Source organism: Populus nigra, chromosome 6 (assembly GCF_951802175.1).
Source record: "Populus nigra chromosome 6, ddPopNigr1.1, whole genome shotgun sequence".
NCBI classification, from domain to species: Eukaryota; Viridiplantae; Streptophyta; class Magnoliopsida; order Malpighiales; family Salicaceae; genus Populus; species Populus nigra.
In genome coordinates this window covers 3,373,181-3,393,848 of record NC_084857.1, presented here as the reverse complement: position 1 = coordinate 3,393,848, position 20,668 = coordinate 3,373,181, and the positions used below count along the sequence as shown (strand labels likewise).

At 31.4% G+C, this 20,668-nt stretch overlaps 1 protein-coding gene across 1 annotated transcript; it reads left to right on the top strand.

The window, feature by feature from the left end:
* The first annotated feature begins 10,979 nt into the window (after window positions 1-10,979).
* On the top strand, window positions 10,980-13,133 carry LOC133697918 (glycerol-3-phosphate acyltransferase 5-like). Its single transcript, XM_062120744.1, has 2 exons — window positions 10,980-11,728; window positions 12,043-13,133. The coding sequence occupies exons 1-2, from the start codon at window positions 11,180-11,182 to the stop codon at window positions 12,958-12,960; spliced, it is 1,467 nt and encodes a 488-aa protein (XP_061976728.1). The 5' UTR covers window positions 10,980-11,179; the 3' UTR covers window positions 12,961-13,133.
* Window positions 13,134-20,668: the final 7,535 nt, after the last annotated feature.

The following is a 20,668-nucleotide window of genomic DNA, read 5'->3' as shown; positions in this document are numbered from 1 at the left end:
AAGATAAGATTTTTAAAAATAGATGGGTTTGGAAAAAAAATTTGTTTATATAATAAAAAAAATTATACTCTTATTCAAAAATAATACAATGTATAAATAGAGTGGTATTTAATGAGATAATATCTAAAATATATTTTTATTTAATTTGAAAATTCAAGGAATTAATGTATTTATAATAATTTAAATCAAGGAAAAACTGAGAAACAGACACCTATCTGTTTTGTTGATGTGGTCGTCAATCCCTAAAAATATAGAGTAGTCGACCCCCACACGTCCAACCTAACCCCAAGGACACAAAAGTAATTCACTGTAATAAATAAAAAATGGCATTCGTTGTAATTGTTCAAGCCCTCAAGCCTTAATATCATAGCCGTACCCTCCCCAGGTGTATTTTCATCTAGAAAGCTCGACATCTCTGTGAAAAATTCACACTCTGTCTTCGCTCTCTCAAATTTTATCTGCATGTTTTTTTTCCTGTTGAAATTGCAGTTAAGTATGTTTTAAAAATATGACTGGTTTAAAAAAATATTAAATTAATATTTTTTAAAGTTTTTTTATTATTTGAATGTAATAATATTAAAATATATATATATTATAATATATTTAAAAAAATACTTTAAAAAACTTTTCATATCAAATATATTATTATATCCAAGTGGTGGTGCGTGGCTCGGGACATCCCCCACCAATTAAACATCTAATAAATGATAGCATGGTCCATGAGCATGATGACACTTGTTAAATTCTTCATTCCATTTGAAAAAAAAATTAGTCCAATAAATAATAAAAACACATTAAAAAAAAATGTCAAGTAGGGTAACAAAACACCTGGGATGCTAGCAGAGATGACATGTTGAAATCTTCTGTGATCGAATTTGTAGACAAGAGCGACTAAATTCGGATAATAATCTGATATTATTAGACGGGCCTAACTTAGATGTATTGTATGGATAATTTAGCACATATTTTTATGGATTAGTGATATAAATCAAGTTTAAAAAAGATTTTTGTCACATCAAATTAGATTAGTATCTTAAAGTTGAGATATCGAAAAATCTGGTTTAAATTTCTCTAGATAATTTCGAAGGTAATTTTCTTATTAAAAAACTATGGCGTTCCTTCTGAATAGTTGGATATTCCAAAACTAGATTTCAGGCTCGGGTGTCCTTGATTGAGTCCATTTTTTTCCATGTTTATTCAGATTTCTTGTTTTTAATAATGAATTTATTTTGTTTCCCTCAATGCATGCTTTTGGAGTTTAGGAGGTGTGTTAAGAAAGGTTGGTTTTCTTAATCTATTTAAAGATTTTATAAACTTTTTATATTTTAAAAAAATAAAATTATGAATTCAAAATTCATAAATATAACATTTTTCGCATTAAATCTTATGTGGTTTTTTTGTAGTTTTTTGTTTGTTGTTATTCTCATGTTATTCTACTTAATTTCTTGTTTTTTTAAATTTGAATAAATTATAAGATAGAATTGAAAAATTAAAGTAAAAAGACGATGAATATAATAAATAGTAAATAAAATGTGTGTGTTTATGTTAGATTTCATTTGAGATTGTGATTGATATTTATGAATTAAATGGATCTTTAATCAGTTGTTTGATCGTGAAAAAAAAAATAACGTGCATGTTTGATTTTTCATGAAACAACAGGGCGCGCGCGCGCGGGGAGGGAGAGAGAGAGAGACTAGGCAACGCAAGTTCAAGCCCGTCGAGCTCGAAACAAGAGCCCACGCATGTCACAGACGATGTAAAATGTTCTAATAAAAAAATGGCGGGAAACGAGAAAAAAAAAAAAAGGGCGAGATTGGAAACAATTGTGCTTCCAGCATGTGAAAACTTGAATTGATGACAACGATCCAGTGTTTTGAAACTCGTCACGGCATGGCAGGTTGATATAAGAACTCATCGACATGGATCCTGGACCGTGCTGGTTTTTTAAAAAACTATATAGTTGGTTTAAAACGGTTGCTTTTAAACCAAAACGTAGCATGTAAACGCTAGATAACAAATAACCACAGTTTATTTTTGGTGGAGCTCAGTGCAATTCACGTTTACAATACAGGTTTTGTAGAGGCGGTTCTTACCTGCTTTTCTCCCTTGCTGTTTATTTTTTTTAAGTAAACAATGTGAGTGAATTTTAATTCACTCGTAATATTCACATAGATAGTTTTAGTTTTTTTTTAACAGTACAGTGAATTCACTCGTATTATTTATTGTACAGTTTTTTAAAAAAAAAAAACTAGTTTAGAGCACTGTAATCTTAATTTTATTTCCGGTAATATTTTATTTAATTTTATTACACGCTTAAAAAATCATAGAAACTGTAGTTCTTGTCGGATGAATTTTGTACGTAATAAAATTGTAGATGATTTAATGGAATAATAAAAAATATTTTATATAAAGTATTATTTATTCCATGATGTAATAGTAGTAATTAAATCTACAATATTTAAATTTAAAACCACTAATATTAATATATATTTTTTATATTTTTTAATTGTGTTTTATTCAAAAAATTAGAAGGAGATCGTTTGATAACGTAGCATTTGCAGAATGTGATTGCAATCTCAATTTTTTTATTGGTAATATTTTTATCTAATGTTGTTGTGTGCTTAAAAAACCATGGAAAATATAGTTCTTGTTAGATAGATTTCGTATTGTGATGAAATTGCACTTAGTTTAATAAAATAATAAAATATTTTTTATATCAATATTGTTTATTTCATGATATAATAGCGGTAGTTAAATCTACAATATTTAAATTAAAAACCATCAATATTAATATATATATTAATTATTTTATAACCTCAATTTGAAAAGTATTCTTTTAACCAAACATATTAAACTATTTTTTGTTCAATCTCAATTTCAACCACAGTTTTAACAAAGCATATATTTTTCCAAACCAACCTCAACTAAAAGTATCTTTTATAAAACAACTTTTTTCAAATCACAACAGCCACTACAATATCAAAATAGTTGATTTTATGACTTAATTCATGATGTAATAATTAAATTAATTTTTCAAAATAATACTTTAATTTCTTAAAAAAATAGTGAAAACGACACAATATTTTTTGAAAAAAGTAATTCAATCAACTATTGAATTAAGAGTATGTTTGGAAACACGGTGTAAATCTCATTCCCTCTAGTTTTGAAAAAAAAATTGTTTAAAATGAAAAAAAATATGTTTTCAGATTGCTTTAATGTGCTGATTTCAAAAATAATTTTTTAAAAATAAAATATTTTTATTTAAAAATACTTTTAAATAAAAAACATTTTAAATCATTATTATTATCAGAGTATCAATCACACCTTCAAAGATGGTTGAAAGAGGGAAAGAAAAAGAATGATTAAAAGAAAAGGAAGTGCAGAATTGTAGAGAGAGAATATAAATGGTGAAAAACAAGAGGAAAATTACATTAACTCTTTGAGGAGGTATTTTGAGAGTACACACAGTATCCAAACATTTGATGATTTAATACAAACCTTCTACATGTTTACGAAAGTACGAGGTACGAACAACATATCTTTTATATCCTTAGTTTTTACCCACACACTGCCCATTTTTAATATATTGATATTATCGTCAAAATCAGTTGACCAACATTCTATTATAAAAACATTGCTCATAGGATATTATAAAATCAGGTGATTATTTTAAAATGATTTTTTGCCCATAAAAAACAAGATTCATTGGATTAATACTCCAAATCATAGTTTTGAAATCCGGCTCGTCGGGTCGCTTGGGATCCGGCAGACTTGAGGCTGGAACCGGACCGGATTAAAAAAAAACAGGAAAGGAAAAAACTTAGTGTGACTCGGCGGGTTGACCCGACAAAACCTAGTTGCAACCCGTTGACTTTTTTTTTTACTAAAACGACGCCGTTTTAATTTTAAAAAAATTTAACCCTGGTAACCCTATCAAAATCCGGTGATCCGGTCAAAACTCGGAACCCGGATTTTAAACCGGGCCGAATCTAAAAACTATGCTCCAAAGTTTTGTTTGGCATCGGCTTTGAGTCCAGATAAAATCTGCCTTTTACCACACATTTGAATAATGTCTGATGTTTTGATATGTAAATTCCAGGGGAAGATTTTTGTTAGGGATTTTAAAAACACAGTAAACACGTGCAATATAGTTTTTTTTTTTGAAAAAAATAAAATATTTATATCCCCGTCCAAGAATTCCAACCAAATTAAGCTGACATCTTTGATCTAAACACCATATATAATCTATTTTACAGATTGAAGCAACTTGTTCTTTATATTGGTTCAGGATTTACAAAAAAAGACCCTGAAAAATATTTTTATAAAAGAATTAAAAGAAAATTAGATAGAATAAAAAATCTGATTGTAAATATTTTTTAAGCAATCTTCTAACACCATCGTAGCAAGGGCATTTCAAAGGGACGTGCTGGACGGAAAACAAAAAATACCAAAATATCATTTATTTTACAAAAGTATCATTCCTGTATATTTTGCAAAAATATTAAAATCTTATAAAATATTATTAATCGCAAAAGTTTTTTTTTCATTGGTTTTTTGTTAGTTTGATTTTTTTTTTATATTTTTTGGTTTGTTTTTTATAATATTATTCTAGTCTCATTGCTCATGTCGTGAATTTAGTAAATTCATGCATGTTGATCTGATTTTTTTATATAATTAATTTTTTTTTAATTTATTATTTAATATTAAGTTAAATAAAAATTATTCAAATTAATTTTAAATTCGAAAAGTCGACCAAGTTATATTAAGTTGTTAGAATAGTTGTGTATGGCTTTTCTAGATAATTTTTTTACCACTGGAGTGTACATAAAAAAAACTATATTTATATTATTTTAAAAAAATTATATTTTTAATTCAGTAAAAATTATTATTTTTTAAAAATTATTATTTTAATATGTTTTTAAATAAATATATTTTTAAAAATAATTTCTACTAGATACTACTCCCGGCCCAACTCCCTGCCCATGTGGCGCGTCGGTAATGCACCGATGGCAGGTGGGTTTTGTTTATACAATGTTTGATTGCAACTACTGTACTTGGGTGCTCACACCTCGCTGCTATTCCCCGTGCATGCTCCTGGAAGCTTGTTTTATCTATAAGCTGAAATGCCCATAATGGGCACACAAATATATTTTTCTAGAGAAAACAAATACAATACAGTATAATTAACAAGCAACTAAAAAAAAAGGTTTTAGTGTAACCCGCTGTAGTATAGTTATTATTTTATCATTCCTATGAAAAATTATATATTTTTTGGTTCAGAGTTATTTTAGTGTTTGCATGAGATTTATTAGTTATTACTATTTTGTTTGGGATATTTATATTTATTCAATGTTTTGTAAACAATAAAATAATCAAAATACTTTTGAAGTTAAAAAGTTAGTGGTCTCGAGTAGGATATGTGGGTATTATTTTTTTTATAAACAATAGAATTATACATGTGACATTTGATGCAATAAATTTAATTCATTGTAGTCATGGGCATTTAGATCATTTAGTCAAGGTTTTGTTGTTCATTGTAAATTTAGTTGAGGATAGTAACACAATTCCCTTCTAAAATAATGAGTTTTTAATTGAAAAGTTGTTGTTGCGTGCAGAGCAAGTACTACCATGTTGAAACCCCCATGCATATTAAGCGATGCGTGAGGTGATTTTTGACAGTCAAAAAATTTCTTTCACTATCTTAGTTGATTCCTCTTCGTCTCCTATTTCATTACAGGTGACGAGTGTACTATGGATGTGGGCGTTGTATCAGCGATGACCATTTCTTTTTTTATTTCCTCATTTTTCTCTCTTGCCCCAATAAATACACTACGATCCTTATTGTTATTTTTTTTCAAATTCAAACCTTTTAGTTTTTATTGTTGTTTTTTAGTCATTTTCTCTTTTGTTGAAGCTTTATTTCTTTTCAATTTAATCATTGATTTTTAATTTTTATATATAAGGTATTTCGATTCGATCTTTCTACTTTTAATTTTTAATTTTTTGTACTTGCTCTTTTATTGAAGTTTTTATGTATTTTGATTTTATCCTTCAAATTAAATTTGTGATTTTTGTTTTTTAATAACATTAATTATTTCAATTTGTTCTCTTTTCTTTTGATTTCCTATTATTTTATTGACCTTTCTGTCAAAATTTTTATAGTTTTAAATTATATACTTTATATCAAGTTTATAATTTTTATTTTTTTTCAATAGAAACAACAACAAATATTGAAAGAGTAAAGAAAGTTACTAAAGATGAAGAGGAAAGATAAATTAAGTTTTACATAAATTACATTTTAATAATAAATATATCAATTTTGATGTCAATAAATTCATATTAAAGATGATTTTTCAATAAAAATAACTCAGATTTCTAATTATATTGAAAAAAATAAATTACAGCTAGAAAAGATTTGTCTATCCAATTTCATCTATAGGATGCTTCGGTGCTGTGAACGGGGTTATTAAGTTTCATGTAATGTATTTTTTTTTAGGTTTTTTATGTAAAAAAAAATAATAATTTGAAAATGGAGGTTTTTGGATCCTAATACCTAAAAATCCAATTTAGTCATGGAAGATGCCCGAAGTTTATTACACTGGATTACATGGACAAACAATGGGCTGTCCATTTATTTGAAAGAAGGAAACCATGCAATTTAAATTACAGAAGATTAAAATAGTGTATTTACCTGCCCTAGATCACTTGGCTCGTGTAATAAAAAAAAAATCTGATCATTATTATAGACTTAAAAGAATTTGGTCGGTCGGTGTAATATGTCCACTAATACTATACGTATACAACGACTACTGCAATATTACCAGTACTTCACGTGAATTATATTAAATCACCATTTTTATCTATTTCCCTTTTATTTTGAAAAAAAAAAGAAGAAAACTACATGATCAAGGGGACAGCATATACGACTCTCCTTCCAAAACTCCAAACTTGTGCAGGAAAACTAAAGCGATAGTCATGCAAGCTAGGAAAACAACCGCATCTCATGTGAAAATTTTAAACTTTTAATTTGATTATAGCTAGCCTTTTCAAGTATGATTAAAAGAAATAAATAATATTTTTAAATTAATTTATAGACCATCGAGAATTCAAGTTAATACCCATCTGGGAATGATGTAATTTCCGTTTTTAAATGCTTTTAATTTGAAAAAAAATATTAAATTAATGATTTTTTAATATTAACCCAGGAAAGGTGCCGGTGAAGGAGCATTCTGGCTTTTGGTGCAGTGCCCAACAAACATAGGACCTCAAGATGCCTTCGAGATCTCGTGTGCGGTGTGACAAAGGCATCCACGCACTGTCCAAGCCTCTTGCATTATTTTCGGTGATTATGTCAGCCTTTCCTCTATTTTTTTAACATCTAACGGATAAAGATGATTTTACAAACATGTGACGCCGTCTAGCCCCATAAAATATTCAACCGTGATCACGTGACCTGTCAGTATCCGATTAAGGCATCTCCAAACACCCTCGGAATTGTTATTTTACCTGTAAGATACATTCCGAAGGCCATGAACAATCTGATTTTTTCTGCTTCCACAGATATAATTTTATATCTAGATATTCCTTTCCTATTAACTTATGTTATCTTCTATCCTATGATTTCAGTGCTCTTGCTCTACTCTCTCGCTGTCCAGAATGAAATAAATAAAATCCAGATACATTCAAATGCGTGAATTAAAAACCACTGCATCAGAGGTCAATTAAGGCTTCGAAGACTGGAAGCGCAGACAGTGAGTGCTGGAAAGCTCAGGCATGTCATCACAGCCAGTTCACGAACTTGTGCTCCCATTAATTACCTTGGGAGATGGTTACGTGATAAACTGATCTGGACATTATCTGCAATAAATAATTATTACATGCTTTTAAACGACATATGTACAGCACATGTAAAGTGATTTTGATAACCATGTTGCAAGCAATGTTCGGTAGCACTTGTGGTTGGGTTTTGCTTGAATTGAACTTTAATTAATCAACCAGTAGAAATCATGTTCTTGCGGCTTGTATCTTGCTCGAATCAATCAGAATGCATGAGTAGTTAACTCACTACAAATTACTACAATTATGCAGCAGATTATGTTAATTAGAAAATAACAAAAATAATTGGAAAAAAATTTAATTTTTTTTAAAATTATAGTTGAAACGCAATAAAACACCACTTAAAACAGTGTTTGAGAACATGGTTAGAATTATATTTTATAAAAATTTATCTTTTTTATTTAATTTTTTTGACATTTTAAATTATTTTAATATATGGAAAACATTTTAAATTGTACTTGGGAGTTTACAAGTTCCCCTCGTTGCCAAGGCTGCAGCCAATATCGACTCCAACAAGGACATAAATGGGCAGTGGAAACTAGCCCAATGGCATTACTAACCAAACAAGTTTTAACCATTTAGATATGGTTCATGATAAGAACTTAAAATTAAAAGGTTTGTTTTCTTTGAGATTTTAGATTTGAATTTTGTGGTTGCTCATATAATGATCACTGAAAGTTTACATGATCGTTAACTTCAAGGCTCGTGGAATTAGTCGAGATACATGCAAGCTGACCTGAATATCCACGTTAATCTAAATTTTTTTTTTTTTTTGATGGCCTGAGCTTTCTTTGGGACAGTCACATTAAGTAGATCAATCAACACATCGTTGGGGCTAAATATAAATGGATGTAGGCAACCTCGAAACTTTTGCTGTGTTACAGAAGCATATTGAGGAGCTGGGCTTAAGCTGAGTGGCTCTCCAACATCTTATGGAGCTTGGGGTAGTTCATGTATCAAGGCCTACTCTCAAACTTTCTCCACGCGAAGTTGTTAACCCAACTAGAATCAATGCCTACTCAAACCCAGCAACTTATTTTTTGGGACATTAAATTCATCCCATGAAACTTTTTTGTGATTTTTTTGATGAGTTTAGAAGGTAATTATTTTCTATTACATCACAACGAAATAAACTGAAATTACTGACACTCGAACATGCTTCGTTAAAAAAAAAACATCGAGCATATAATCATTAAATCATGCATGCTTGTAACTTTGAAATTAGTTTTAGAATAATAAAGTTGATTCGGTTTCGTGAAATTAAGGATAACATGAGCTTATGCGGGTCTCGTTAAACAAGACAATAGCTACAAATCCTTTGTTTATTTATATTCATGTCAATTCTCAAATTACGATTACTTGCTTGGTTTTTAAGAAATCCCAGCTTAATTAAACACCAACTTCATAAATTGTATTGCCTTTCCCTGCTTGCAGACCGGGACACAGCACAACTTTGATCTGCAATATTACTTGGCCAAATCTTTGGATAAACTCAGCTCACACAATACACATAGCCAATATTTCCTAACAGGTTTCTCATTTTCCTGCCAACCTTACCTAACTTAAGGGAGAAAGTGTTCACAACAACCTGAAAAGCAAATTAATTAACTACTAGCATTTTATAATCGAAAGGAGTGTTGCACAAAGAAGTTGACCAACCGTACTCAAAGAAAGCAAAACCATTTTCTTACCTACTTTAATTCTCAGGGAGCTTTAAAACATTATCAAGGATCCCATGATGACAGCCAAATTGCAGCTTCGGGACATCTTCGGCTGGATAAACTTATACATGGTTTTCATTCATACGGGAAATTATATACGTAGAGCCAAGAAACGAACTACTTGGTGATTATTTATTATTTACGGATGAAGCGTGCTGGCCATCTTGAGTGGCCTGTAATCCATATGGAAATCAAATAATGTGGTGAAGACAGTTTTTTCTTTTAATTAATTCTTTTTTAGCAGGAGAGGAAACATGTCGCTTAATAAAACCATAATGATTTTGTTAAACACAATCTCAATCTCATATTTCTCTCACACAGTATATATCCAAACTCTTTGATATGATTTTATTTTTTATCTAATGGTTTCGTGTGCGTGTTTGTGCATGTGTATGACAATTAACGACAAAGGTCATCGATGTCAAGCAGGGGTGGAATGGCTATTTGGACGGGCCAACACCTAATTAATGCGATGCCATCTACAGTGTGCCTTTGGTTTTGGGAAAAAACATGATTATACATGTACTGAATAAGAGGTTGATTTGTAAGCAGATACAATCATAGTTTAATTGACCACCGTACGTTTATGTAAAACCAGCACGAATGTTTGAAATTTCTCGGAAGCCGTTGCAGAAAATGCTCCATATGAAGGACTAAATCAGTACACCACATATTGACCTTAATTATTCTGATTTCAACGATAACAACTCAAAGCCTAGCTAGCACGTGAAATGTCCGTTTCACTTACCAATCTTGATTAGGTCACTTCTTTAAAAGAAAATACGAAAAACCATCACGGATCAAAGCATCAAGCTATGCACATCTTCTGTTTTTCTGACTCTAAATTCACATGATTTGACACATTGCAAGCTAGATAGAGAACAAGTGCACAGCCAGAAAGAGTTCCAGAAACTGCGAGGAGAGAACTAAAGAAAAAGGTGAACACTGAATTGAAGCAACAGAAATAATCAGCCAGCTTTGCTAGTTCCCATGCAACAACGTGGGAGTGATCACTATCACAAACTTTACAAATCAAGAATTGAATTACATGACAAATATATACCACATACATACGTACGTACAAAACCCTGATAATAGTTATACTTTAGGTGTACAAATTATACTTCACGTTTGAATTACATGACAAACACATGCGGCTCAAGTTATCTAGGTTAGTAACCTAATAATAGTTATACTTTAGGTGTACAAATTATAGACTGTTCAACCTGTTATAAATCTTGATAAATAAAATTAGACAAAGTTGTTGGGGTTAAGTAATCAATCTTTGTGTGGTAACGTGGCGTATAATCCTACAGATATTGATATATATACAACACACACACACACACACACACACACACACACACAACACACACACACACACCTAGGCAAGATGGCAAGAGGCAGTGTTTATAAAGTATACAAGGGGCAGTTGTAAACTGATAAACCGTCAAATTCCAGGATCAGAGAGCAGTCAAGCCAACCTCTCCCATAATCTTTTCAGCCCATAAAACCGTTGTCACCTTCGAAGCAAAGAACCAAACAAACATTTTGAACACACAAATATCCTCTCAAGATAAAAAAATATCAAAACACCAAAAACCAAGCAAAACAAAACCCTAATGGATGCAGTTGTTTCAGAGCTCGAAGGAACTCTTCTCAAAGACCGAGACCCCTTTTCTTATTTTATGTTAGTAGCATTTGAGGCATCGGGTTTGCTTCGCTTTGCCTTGTTATTGATTTTTTGGCCTGTGATTTGGTTACTAGAGATGTTAGGGATGGGAGAGTATGGGCTCAAACTAGTGGTCTTCGTTGCCACTGCGGGTGTTAGTGAATCGGAGATTGAGTCGGTAGCAAGAGCCGTTTTACCAAAGTTTTACATGGATGATATTGACATGGAGGCTTGGAAAGTGTTTAGCTCATATGATAAAAGAGTTGTGGTGACTAAAATGCCAAGGATCATGGTAGAAAGGTTTGTGAAGGAGCATCTGAGAGCCGATGAGGTTATTGGGAGTGAACTTGTGATAAGCCGGTTTGGGTTCGCCACTGGATTTGTCAAGGGCAACACTATTGATTCTTATATCTCGATTCGTGTCGCCAAACTATTTATCGATGAAAAGCCTGGTCTTGGACTAGGGACGATTACTTCTTCTTTCCTATCCCTATGCAAGGTGAGTGCATATATATATTAGTAGCAATTACCTCAGCTAGTGTGATTAATTTAAGGTTATTAACTTAATCAAAGCTTTCTCGGTTGACAGTTCAATTGTTTAAAAACTAAATTTTGAAGTTTTATTAGAAGGTCTCAGATTCGAACTCTAGACGAGGATTGTGCATGGTTTATGCTGGATGAGAGGGGTTATCACATTAAGTAGCTAAAGATCCATTTGATCTCCCATGGAATACCAAAGTAAAATACTATTCATGTTAATTTATCGAGCTACCGCTAACAATTACATCCATTTCTTGTGTTGACACTTGACAGGAACAAATACATCCCCCATTCATGGCCAATCAAAACCAATATGATCACCAGCTCGTCCGCCCTCTCCCTGTAATCTTTCATGATGGCCGCCTGGTCAAGCGCCCAACACCATCCACGGCTCTCCTAATCATCCTCTGGATGCCACTAGGCATCATACTTGCAACAATCCGAATTCTAGTGGGAGTAATGTTACCGATGTGGGCTAAACCTTACTTGTCCAGAGTATTGGGTGGCAAAGTCATTGTCAAAGGCAAGCCACCACCGCCTGCGTCCGGTGGCAATAGTGGTGTGCTATTTGTTTGCACGCATCGAACTCTAATGGACCCTGTTGTCCTATCCACGGTGCTAAGGCGTAAAATCCCAGCAGTCACATACTCCCTTTCGAGATTATCAGAGATCCTATCACCAATCCCCACCGTTCGGTTAACAAGGATCCGCAATGTTGATGCTGAGAAAATCAAAACAGAACTAGCCAAAGGTGACCTCGTGGTTTGTCCAGAAGGAACAACTTGTAGAGAACCATTTCTATTGAGATTTAGTGCACTTTTCGCTGAATTAACTGACCAGATAGTGCCAGTGGCAATGAATTACAGGGTTGGTTTTTTCCATGCAACTACAGCAAGAGGATGCAAAGCTCTGGACCCTATATTCTTCTTCATGAATCCAAGACCAGTTTACGAGGTGACTTTCTTGAATCAGTTGCCAGTAGAAGCTACATGCTCATCTGGTAAAAGCCCACATGATGTTGCCAATTATGTCCAAAGAATCTTAGCAGCTACATTAGGATTCGAATGCACAAACTTCACTAGAAAGGATAAGTACAGGGTTCTCGCTGGGAACGATGGAACAGTATCGTACACTTCATTCGTTGATCAGATCAAGAAGGTGGTGAGCACGTTCAAGCCTTTTTTTCACTAGCTATCATCATATATGAAAATAAGACTTACTTATATATCTGCTTCAATTTAATTATCCCGGTTCATGTTTTCTTTTCTTTTTGTTTTTGCATATGGCCGGGATTTGTATTCTTTTTATTTTTAATTGTTCCTTCATGGAAATGTGGAATAATATACGAGGATTACTAACGTCAATCATGTTATTTTTATCATTGTTAGTGATCTCATTAATTAATTTGGGCTTGGAACTAATATTTTTCTTATTTGGAGTTCATATATCGAGTATATATATGTTTATGTTATCATTTTTCTTTTTAATCAATTTTTACTACGCTTAATATTTTTAAATTGCTTCCGATTATGAAAGGATACATTTCCTGTTAATTAGATACTCCAGTGAGCAAAAATAAAAAAAATAAAAAGAAACATTATAACTCCTTCCCAGCAATCTGTAAGTGGTTGTTTTCCTGAGTACTGATCTAATTATGTAATCTCATTTAATCCGTATTGGAAGAAATAAATAACAATTTACTCGATCGATGTGATAAATTAAGGAAAACTATACTTGTCTTTATCAAAAAAAACAATAAACGGAGGTCGAAAATAAGGGAGAGGAGAATCAATACCTGCAATGCCTTTGCTTTTTATGTACTCTGCTGGGCGAAAAAGCCGAGCTCTGGTCCACGCACTGGCATCTTTCTGATGGACCACGAAATAAATACACCTCAAGTGCGGATCGAGACGATGATGCAGATTCAACGAGGTAACATATGATGGGCTACGACAAAGCAATTCATATGCCTAGTAAAGCTATCTATAGATATGGACCATCATTCTGTTCGGTTCAGGACCTAACACCAACTATATCCATATCCCACCTCCCGGCCCCCACAGAGATCATTCTAGTGAAAATATGTATGTAGTTTAAAAATTAAACAAGAGATTTTACATTAATTGCGGTTAATCGTCGATTCATGACTTGCGGTAAGGTTCTGATTCTCGAGAGATTTATAGGTTTAGGCCATTTGGGCATGGCTGCTAGGATCTGTTCATACTTCGTAAGCCGATCCACTAGTCATCTCACAAATTAACAACTGTAACTTTTTCCCTCTCTCGTCAAGGATTCCTTGTCAACTGGGTTTTTAACACTGACCAAAAGAATTATGGTCCGCAAAGCATGCCTTTTCTTTTGAAACAGGCCATCCATAATCGAATGAAACGGTGGAAGAACTTTGACGCATACGAGAATACCAGCTTCCTTAATTTGGTTACGTGCTGTTCTCAAAGTAATCCTTGTTTGGTGAGGTAGTTTTGACATTTTCATTTGCCTTTGGAAAAAGCTATACATGGCGACTAGTTGAGTCTACCGACTGGTTGTTTATTTCTGAAGGCTTGATGCATTCTCCTATTCATTCCATGAAACACAGCTCTCTTTTCTTTTCAGAAAACAGAAACTTATAAAATAATATAGTTTTTCTTTGAAGTCTTGTTTCCCGTAATCTATCTCTACATACGTTGGTGTATCTGTCTGTCTGTCCGCTTTGGCTCTGCATCATCATTGCCCGCTTGTCAACCTTATACTGTATGCTTGTCACTCGACCACATCTACATGGCTAACTAGGCACTGAGATTATTTTAACCGTTGAGGTTAGAACACTGCTTCTTTTGGTTAGTTAAGAACTGCTTGGTTTGAAAATCAGTCCATTAAAGTAGGTTAGAACACTGCTTCTTGTTTTGAATTCTCGATCAAATTGAGAAAGGCCCCTGATTTTTTAAAAGCTTTAATTTAACTACCATGAACTATTTTATATATAATAATAATAATAATAATAATAATAATAATAATAATAATAATAATAATAATAGGCTCCTTTAATCAGTTTTTCGATACTGACCCCGTGGGATCATGTTATTGTCTTAAAAAGCAACACATGTTCCACCAGTTTAAATTTAAAACGTGACACTTGTACGAGGATATTAGTTAACGAGACAAGTGTCGTTCTTTAAAACTGTCATATGATTTTATTATACAATTTATATATATAAAAATATGTTCCCGATAATTAAATTAAGATTTATAAAGTTATTAAGAGCCTATCTCAATTTAACCACGATTCAGTGTGTTCTGTTTTTAAATCATTTATCCAGCTAGCAATCATTTTAAAGTTCTACGGAGTGTGTTGTGAACAACTGAGAATTCGGTGGAAGATCTCTTTACTTATCCCTTCCTTTTTCTACCCATCCCACCAAGACCTATAGCAATCCCACCAATATGGAAAAAATGCACAAACACTAAAAGTGAAATGAACCTCGCAAAAATTCTCGTGAACCTATTGCCAAATGCCTGCATACATTCTGGTCAAGATCATGAAGATTAGATGCATGTACGTAGATTTTTATAAGAAAATAAATGGATAATATATAAAGCGTTAGTTTTGAGGATAGGGACTGCTCTTTTCACTGCATAAAGTTGGCATAGAGTCCCTGGTAGGCAGAAAAGACTGGTTTTTTTTATATTATTATTAATTTTGGTATTCGAATAAGTTTACGTGTATCTCCACTAATTTTACAGGTCTTAAAGTTAACAATCATGTAAGTCTCTAATGACCCTGATGTTTGTAAGATTCAAACTAGTAACTTCTAAAAAACAAATCTAGAATCTAACTAATTGAGTTTAATCTCTTATTTTTTTTAAGTCAAAGTGATAATGGAAGTTTATGTGTTTTAGCAAATAGGTGCTTTTAATTAGAAATAATAAAAAAAAACTTTCATACTATACGTAATGTCAAGGTAGTTGGGCTTTTTTATTAAATGATATGGCATGTACTGATATAAAATAAACCAAACTATAAAATATGGATTTTTATGATATTTAATAAATAATTATAATTTTAAGATATTAAGTGATTTATAAAACACCAATCACACGATGGCAAGCCGTTTAATTAAAAAAAATAGTAAAAGAATTAAACGGCTCTAGTATTGTATATCCTTTAGAAGTTTTTCTCATACAACAACCAGATACGTTACATGAGGAAATACGTACATTAGACTTCTGAAACAGAGATATGTACTACACTCTAGCATTTATATTTCAGAATAAAAAAGAGGAGTTTTAAATTTGATAATCTGAAAACTCCCTGCACCAGTATGTATAATTAGTATTATGTTTTTTAGTTAAAAATATATCAAAATAATTTTTTATATCAGTATATTAAAACTATAAAAAAACACATAAAAATATATCAATTTAATGACTAGCAGGAGAAAAACAATTTGAAATGTAATTTAAAAAATAGATTATAAAGCAAAAACAAAACTGTCTAAATACAACACTTAGCCATGGAGAAAGGGAGCTGTAATATTAACGTGGCCAGAGTTTGATAAAATGTCATAATCTTCTGACTTCCATCATTGATGACGACACCCCATGTGTGACCATGCTGATAGGAATTAAGCCAGGTCAGAGAACAGCTGAAACTGATCAATCCAGAATTCTATTTAATTGCTTATAATCGAGCCCAGCTATTTATTAAATATTTAGTAAAAAAATGCAGTACCAGGTGGTTGCTGTCTTCTTCCATGTCGATGAGTTTCTAATAAACAATTTATTTTCAAGATTTAATAATGAAGCCATTTACAAGTTGCATGCACTGGAAGGCATTATTATTTATTTTTTAAAAAAGAAAAGGGTTTGTAATAATAAATAAAGATTCACAAAACAGAAAAAACCAACCAAACGCAGCCTTGCAGCATGGAACATGATGCGTGCTATGTAGGTGGATGGTGACGTGTCAGAGAGCAGACCGTCCACCTTCTCTCGAATCATGACTCGGCATTGCCCCGTGTGCCACGTTTCACCACCTATCAGCGCCTGCCAGCCCCATGGGTTTTAAGATTTCTCAGTATTATCAATTCAACCCCCATATTTAAATTGATTTGCAACTTCTACCCCGTAATTTGTCAAGAATGGTAAATTATTATTATTATTATTATATATACTTCTCCTGTAAAAAATAAAAATATCATATCTCGATATGAATTTTTTTTCTCCTGAAAATAGATTTTCTTTAAAATATTAACAGAACTTTAATTATGAATCGGTGGCGAAGGATATGAAGTTATTTATTTTGTATCGGCTAGTTCTCTTATAAAATTAACAGTAAATCTAATTAACAATTAAAAAATTTCATTAAATCAAATAAATAAAACAGCTCTCGGACAATACCCTTGTTTTATAAAATCTTGAAGTAGGTTTAATATTGCAGTAATGATTTGTTTTTATTTTAAAATTAAATTTTTAAAAATAACTCTCAAACAATATATTATTTGACTTTGCATGATTTAATTGACTTGGTATATTGAAAAATAACTTGAATGACCAGTAAAAAAATTATTTTTAAAATTTTTCTTCTTTTTTTTCTTTAAAAAATGTACCTTTTAATTTTTTTGATTTTATCTTTTAATATTTTATTAATTTAAAATTATTTAATTTTTGTTTCCTTTCATGAAATTTTTACACTGTCAAACAAATTCCCAAACATCTAATTGGTGCTAATTTTTGTATTCTTTTGGTGGAGAGAATAATGGGTTTAAACTCATAAATAACTAACATTGAATGAATACAGGTTCGTACGTGGCAAAGAATAATTGCTAAATGTAAATGACTCGAATAATTAATTTCACAACGCATTCTAATTAAGTAGCATGGCCCTCTTCTTACATGAAAGTTTTCTAAATAATGATTTGTTGGAAAGTTGTGGTTTTTATTCCATCCAATGTCATGTTGACAACCGTAGACAATCATAAAAACTGCAGATGCAGGTGGGCACATCAGATTAATTGCCCAAATAGGATAGAATATAATAATTCTAATTCATAGTTTTATTGTCAGAGAGAAAACTTTATTACAATGTTATGTCTCTTTAATAGAATTACAAATTAGAAAACCTGGAAAAATAAATAGAAATCCTAAATAAACTAGGAGAAATAAAAATACCAATATAAATATTTTATTTTATAAAATAAATAGGAAAAAAACTTGATGTAGTAAAATATTTTTCTAAACTAAATAGTAAATAATAATAACTAAAAAAAATATTTTTTTCTTTAAAATATTTGTCATAGTTTTCTTGAGTTTTTTCATCGCGTTGCTATTGTTTTTAACCATTTGAACGGTGTTAATGCCCTTTTACTTCTTCACTTGTTCTACATTGACTAAGATAAAATAGTTGAATAATCAATTTTTAAAACACTCTTAGTGCTCGTTTAATGTTAAAATTAAACTTGTTTTTCGTTGAAACTTGAATTTTGTTTTCTTCAAATTAATTTTTTTAGGATCAATTATATCCACATGTTCTTCTTTCAATAGATTATTGCCCCCATCAGCTCTCGAGTTAATTTGTTGCGCTCGTCATGAGCCCGGTGCTTCAATTCTCAATATTAATAACAATAAATTTTGAGATTACAATGAAAATCCTGACTTGTTGTATGTGGAGCCCGTTGAGTCGGCCTAGGTGGGGTGTTCATCATCCTCTAGTTATTATTACATCTTTTTTCGTCCTGGTTATTATGTTATGTACGTTGCACTTGAAAATTTACTTTATTGTATCAACTTATTAAGGTTTGTGCGTAGCCCAAAAGAAGGAATTGCTCACTCATCTCTTATTCATCTTGTTCTAATCAACGACTCTCAACTTTCCTTGTATCTCACGTGACCTCTTTAATTGTTGCCACCAGGCAAAAACCTGAGCCTTCAATCTGATCATAATTAGTTTCACCCTCATCCATTCTAGAAACTTTTTATATTAAAAAAATCGTTCGATCAATCTATGAACTCATATACTTATATAAAGTTATAGCAAATCCAGGCATGAATTCTGCAATTTCGAGTTTTGTTTTTCTCCTGATCATGTGGTTGTCTCTCATGCTTCTGCCTCTAAAATAGGTTTACAATACTGTCTAGGGATCCATCATCCATGGTCGCTCTTCTCCTAACACCAATCCGACAAGTCCCTTTATTCTAATAGTTGAATTAACTATGTGATCCATCTTTGCATTTTTTTTTATCACCAACTCATGGGTGTTTCTCTCTCTCGAGAGAGAACTTACTTATCCCAAACTATTTGACCCTGCCCAACTTTGCGAACTTTTCTCACCATAGTTGTTCTACAACACATAATAATAAAAAAATATACAGGATTGTTTAGTTCTGATATAAACTAACGTAAGCGAAAGCAAAAGCAATAAGATAATAATAAGAAAAAAACAAATTAATAGGTGAAATATGATAAAACACATGAATTCTAATTCATAATTTTATTGCTGAATATAGAACACAAGAATCCCAATCCAAAAATAAAGAGAAACTGATAAAAGTCGTGGATAAACCAGATGATATAAAATTAACATTCTTAATATTTAGTTTCATAAACTAGATGGAGAAAATCACCCTGAAAAAAATATTTTTCCTTAATTAAATAGAAATTAACAGTGATTATTATTTTTTTCTTCTAAAAATCCTACTGCATCGACTGTCATGTTGATTGGTAAGAACTTTAGCTTCCTAATCTATACCTGCTCGTGTAAAATCACTTATCATCAACATAGGACTATTTAAATTGAATAAACAATTTCCAACTTCTCGTGACAGTTGAAAGATAATCGGAGTTTTTATAATCTAACATGTAGCAAGTAACAATACTATCATTATTTATCATGATTAGAAATCAAGAAAACTCTACACTGAAAAAAGAAAAATTAAAGAATAAAAGAGACAACACCGTTAATTATTTTCTAAAAAATTATACTCCTTGACGTTTTTTGTACTAGATTAGAGAAATTCTTCTGGTTCCGGGCAACAAGAAATTATTGTTAATTTAAATGTAGAAGTTGCTGGTCGATGATGATGCAAATTAATAAAAAAATAAAATTTTAAAGGTTATAACTCAACTGATCAGATTTTAAATTTATTTTTTAAAGATTATCGGTTTGAGTTTCACAAATCTTAGGGTTATTGGAGGGTTATATGATCATTAATTTCAGGGTCCATAAAATTAATGAAGGTACACATAAGTTAATCCGTACACTAACATTTAAAAAAAAAAGAAAAAAAGATAAGAAGGCAGTCCAACTTGCTAATGTATGAGTTTGAAAAGGTGTTGGCTGAACAAGCTACGATCTCTCTAATTGGCTGTGGGTAAAAGCTGATATTAGAAAGATTTTATTTTCCATGCCTGCTTCTGAAAATGACATCTTAAAAACTCTTTTTTCCTCTCACAATCATTCAGGGATTCTTCGTGATTCTTGAATCCTTTTGACTTTTCTAGCCAGGATAAAGCCAGCATCTGTTCTGTATTTAAAAGAAACAACAATGTGGTTTTGGTAAATATATATAATTATTTTTCCTCAAAAAAGAAAAAGTTATGTTTGTTTCGATTCGGTGGAATTTATGAAGCTATTCACACCCAAGAATGTTTTTTTTTTTAAAAAAGAATTTCATAGCATTTGATTCTCTTTTATATTTGACTTTAAACTCTAAATGAATAGAATGAATAGAAAATATATTTGATTTAAACAATATTAGATTGATATTTTTTTATTTTTAATAATTTTATGTAACTGTACTAAAAATATATTTTTAAAAAATATCTTGATGCTAAAAAGATATTCTTAAAAAACCTAGAAATGACACCGCACCATAAAAGCATCAAAACATTCCCCAACCCAAA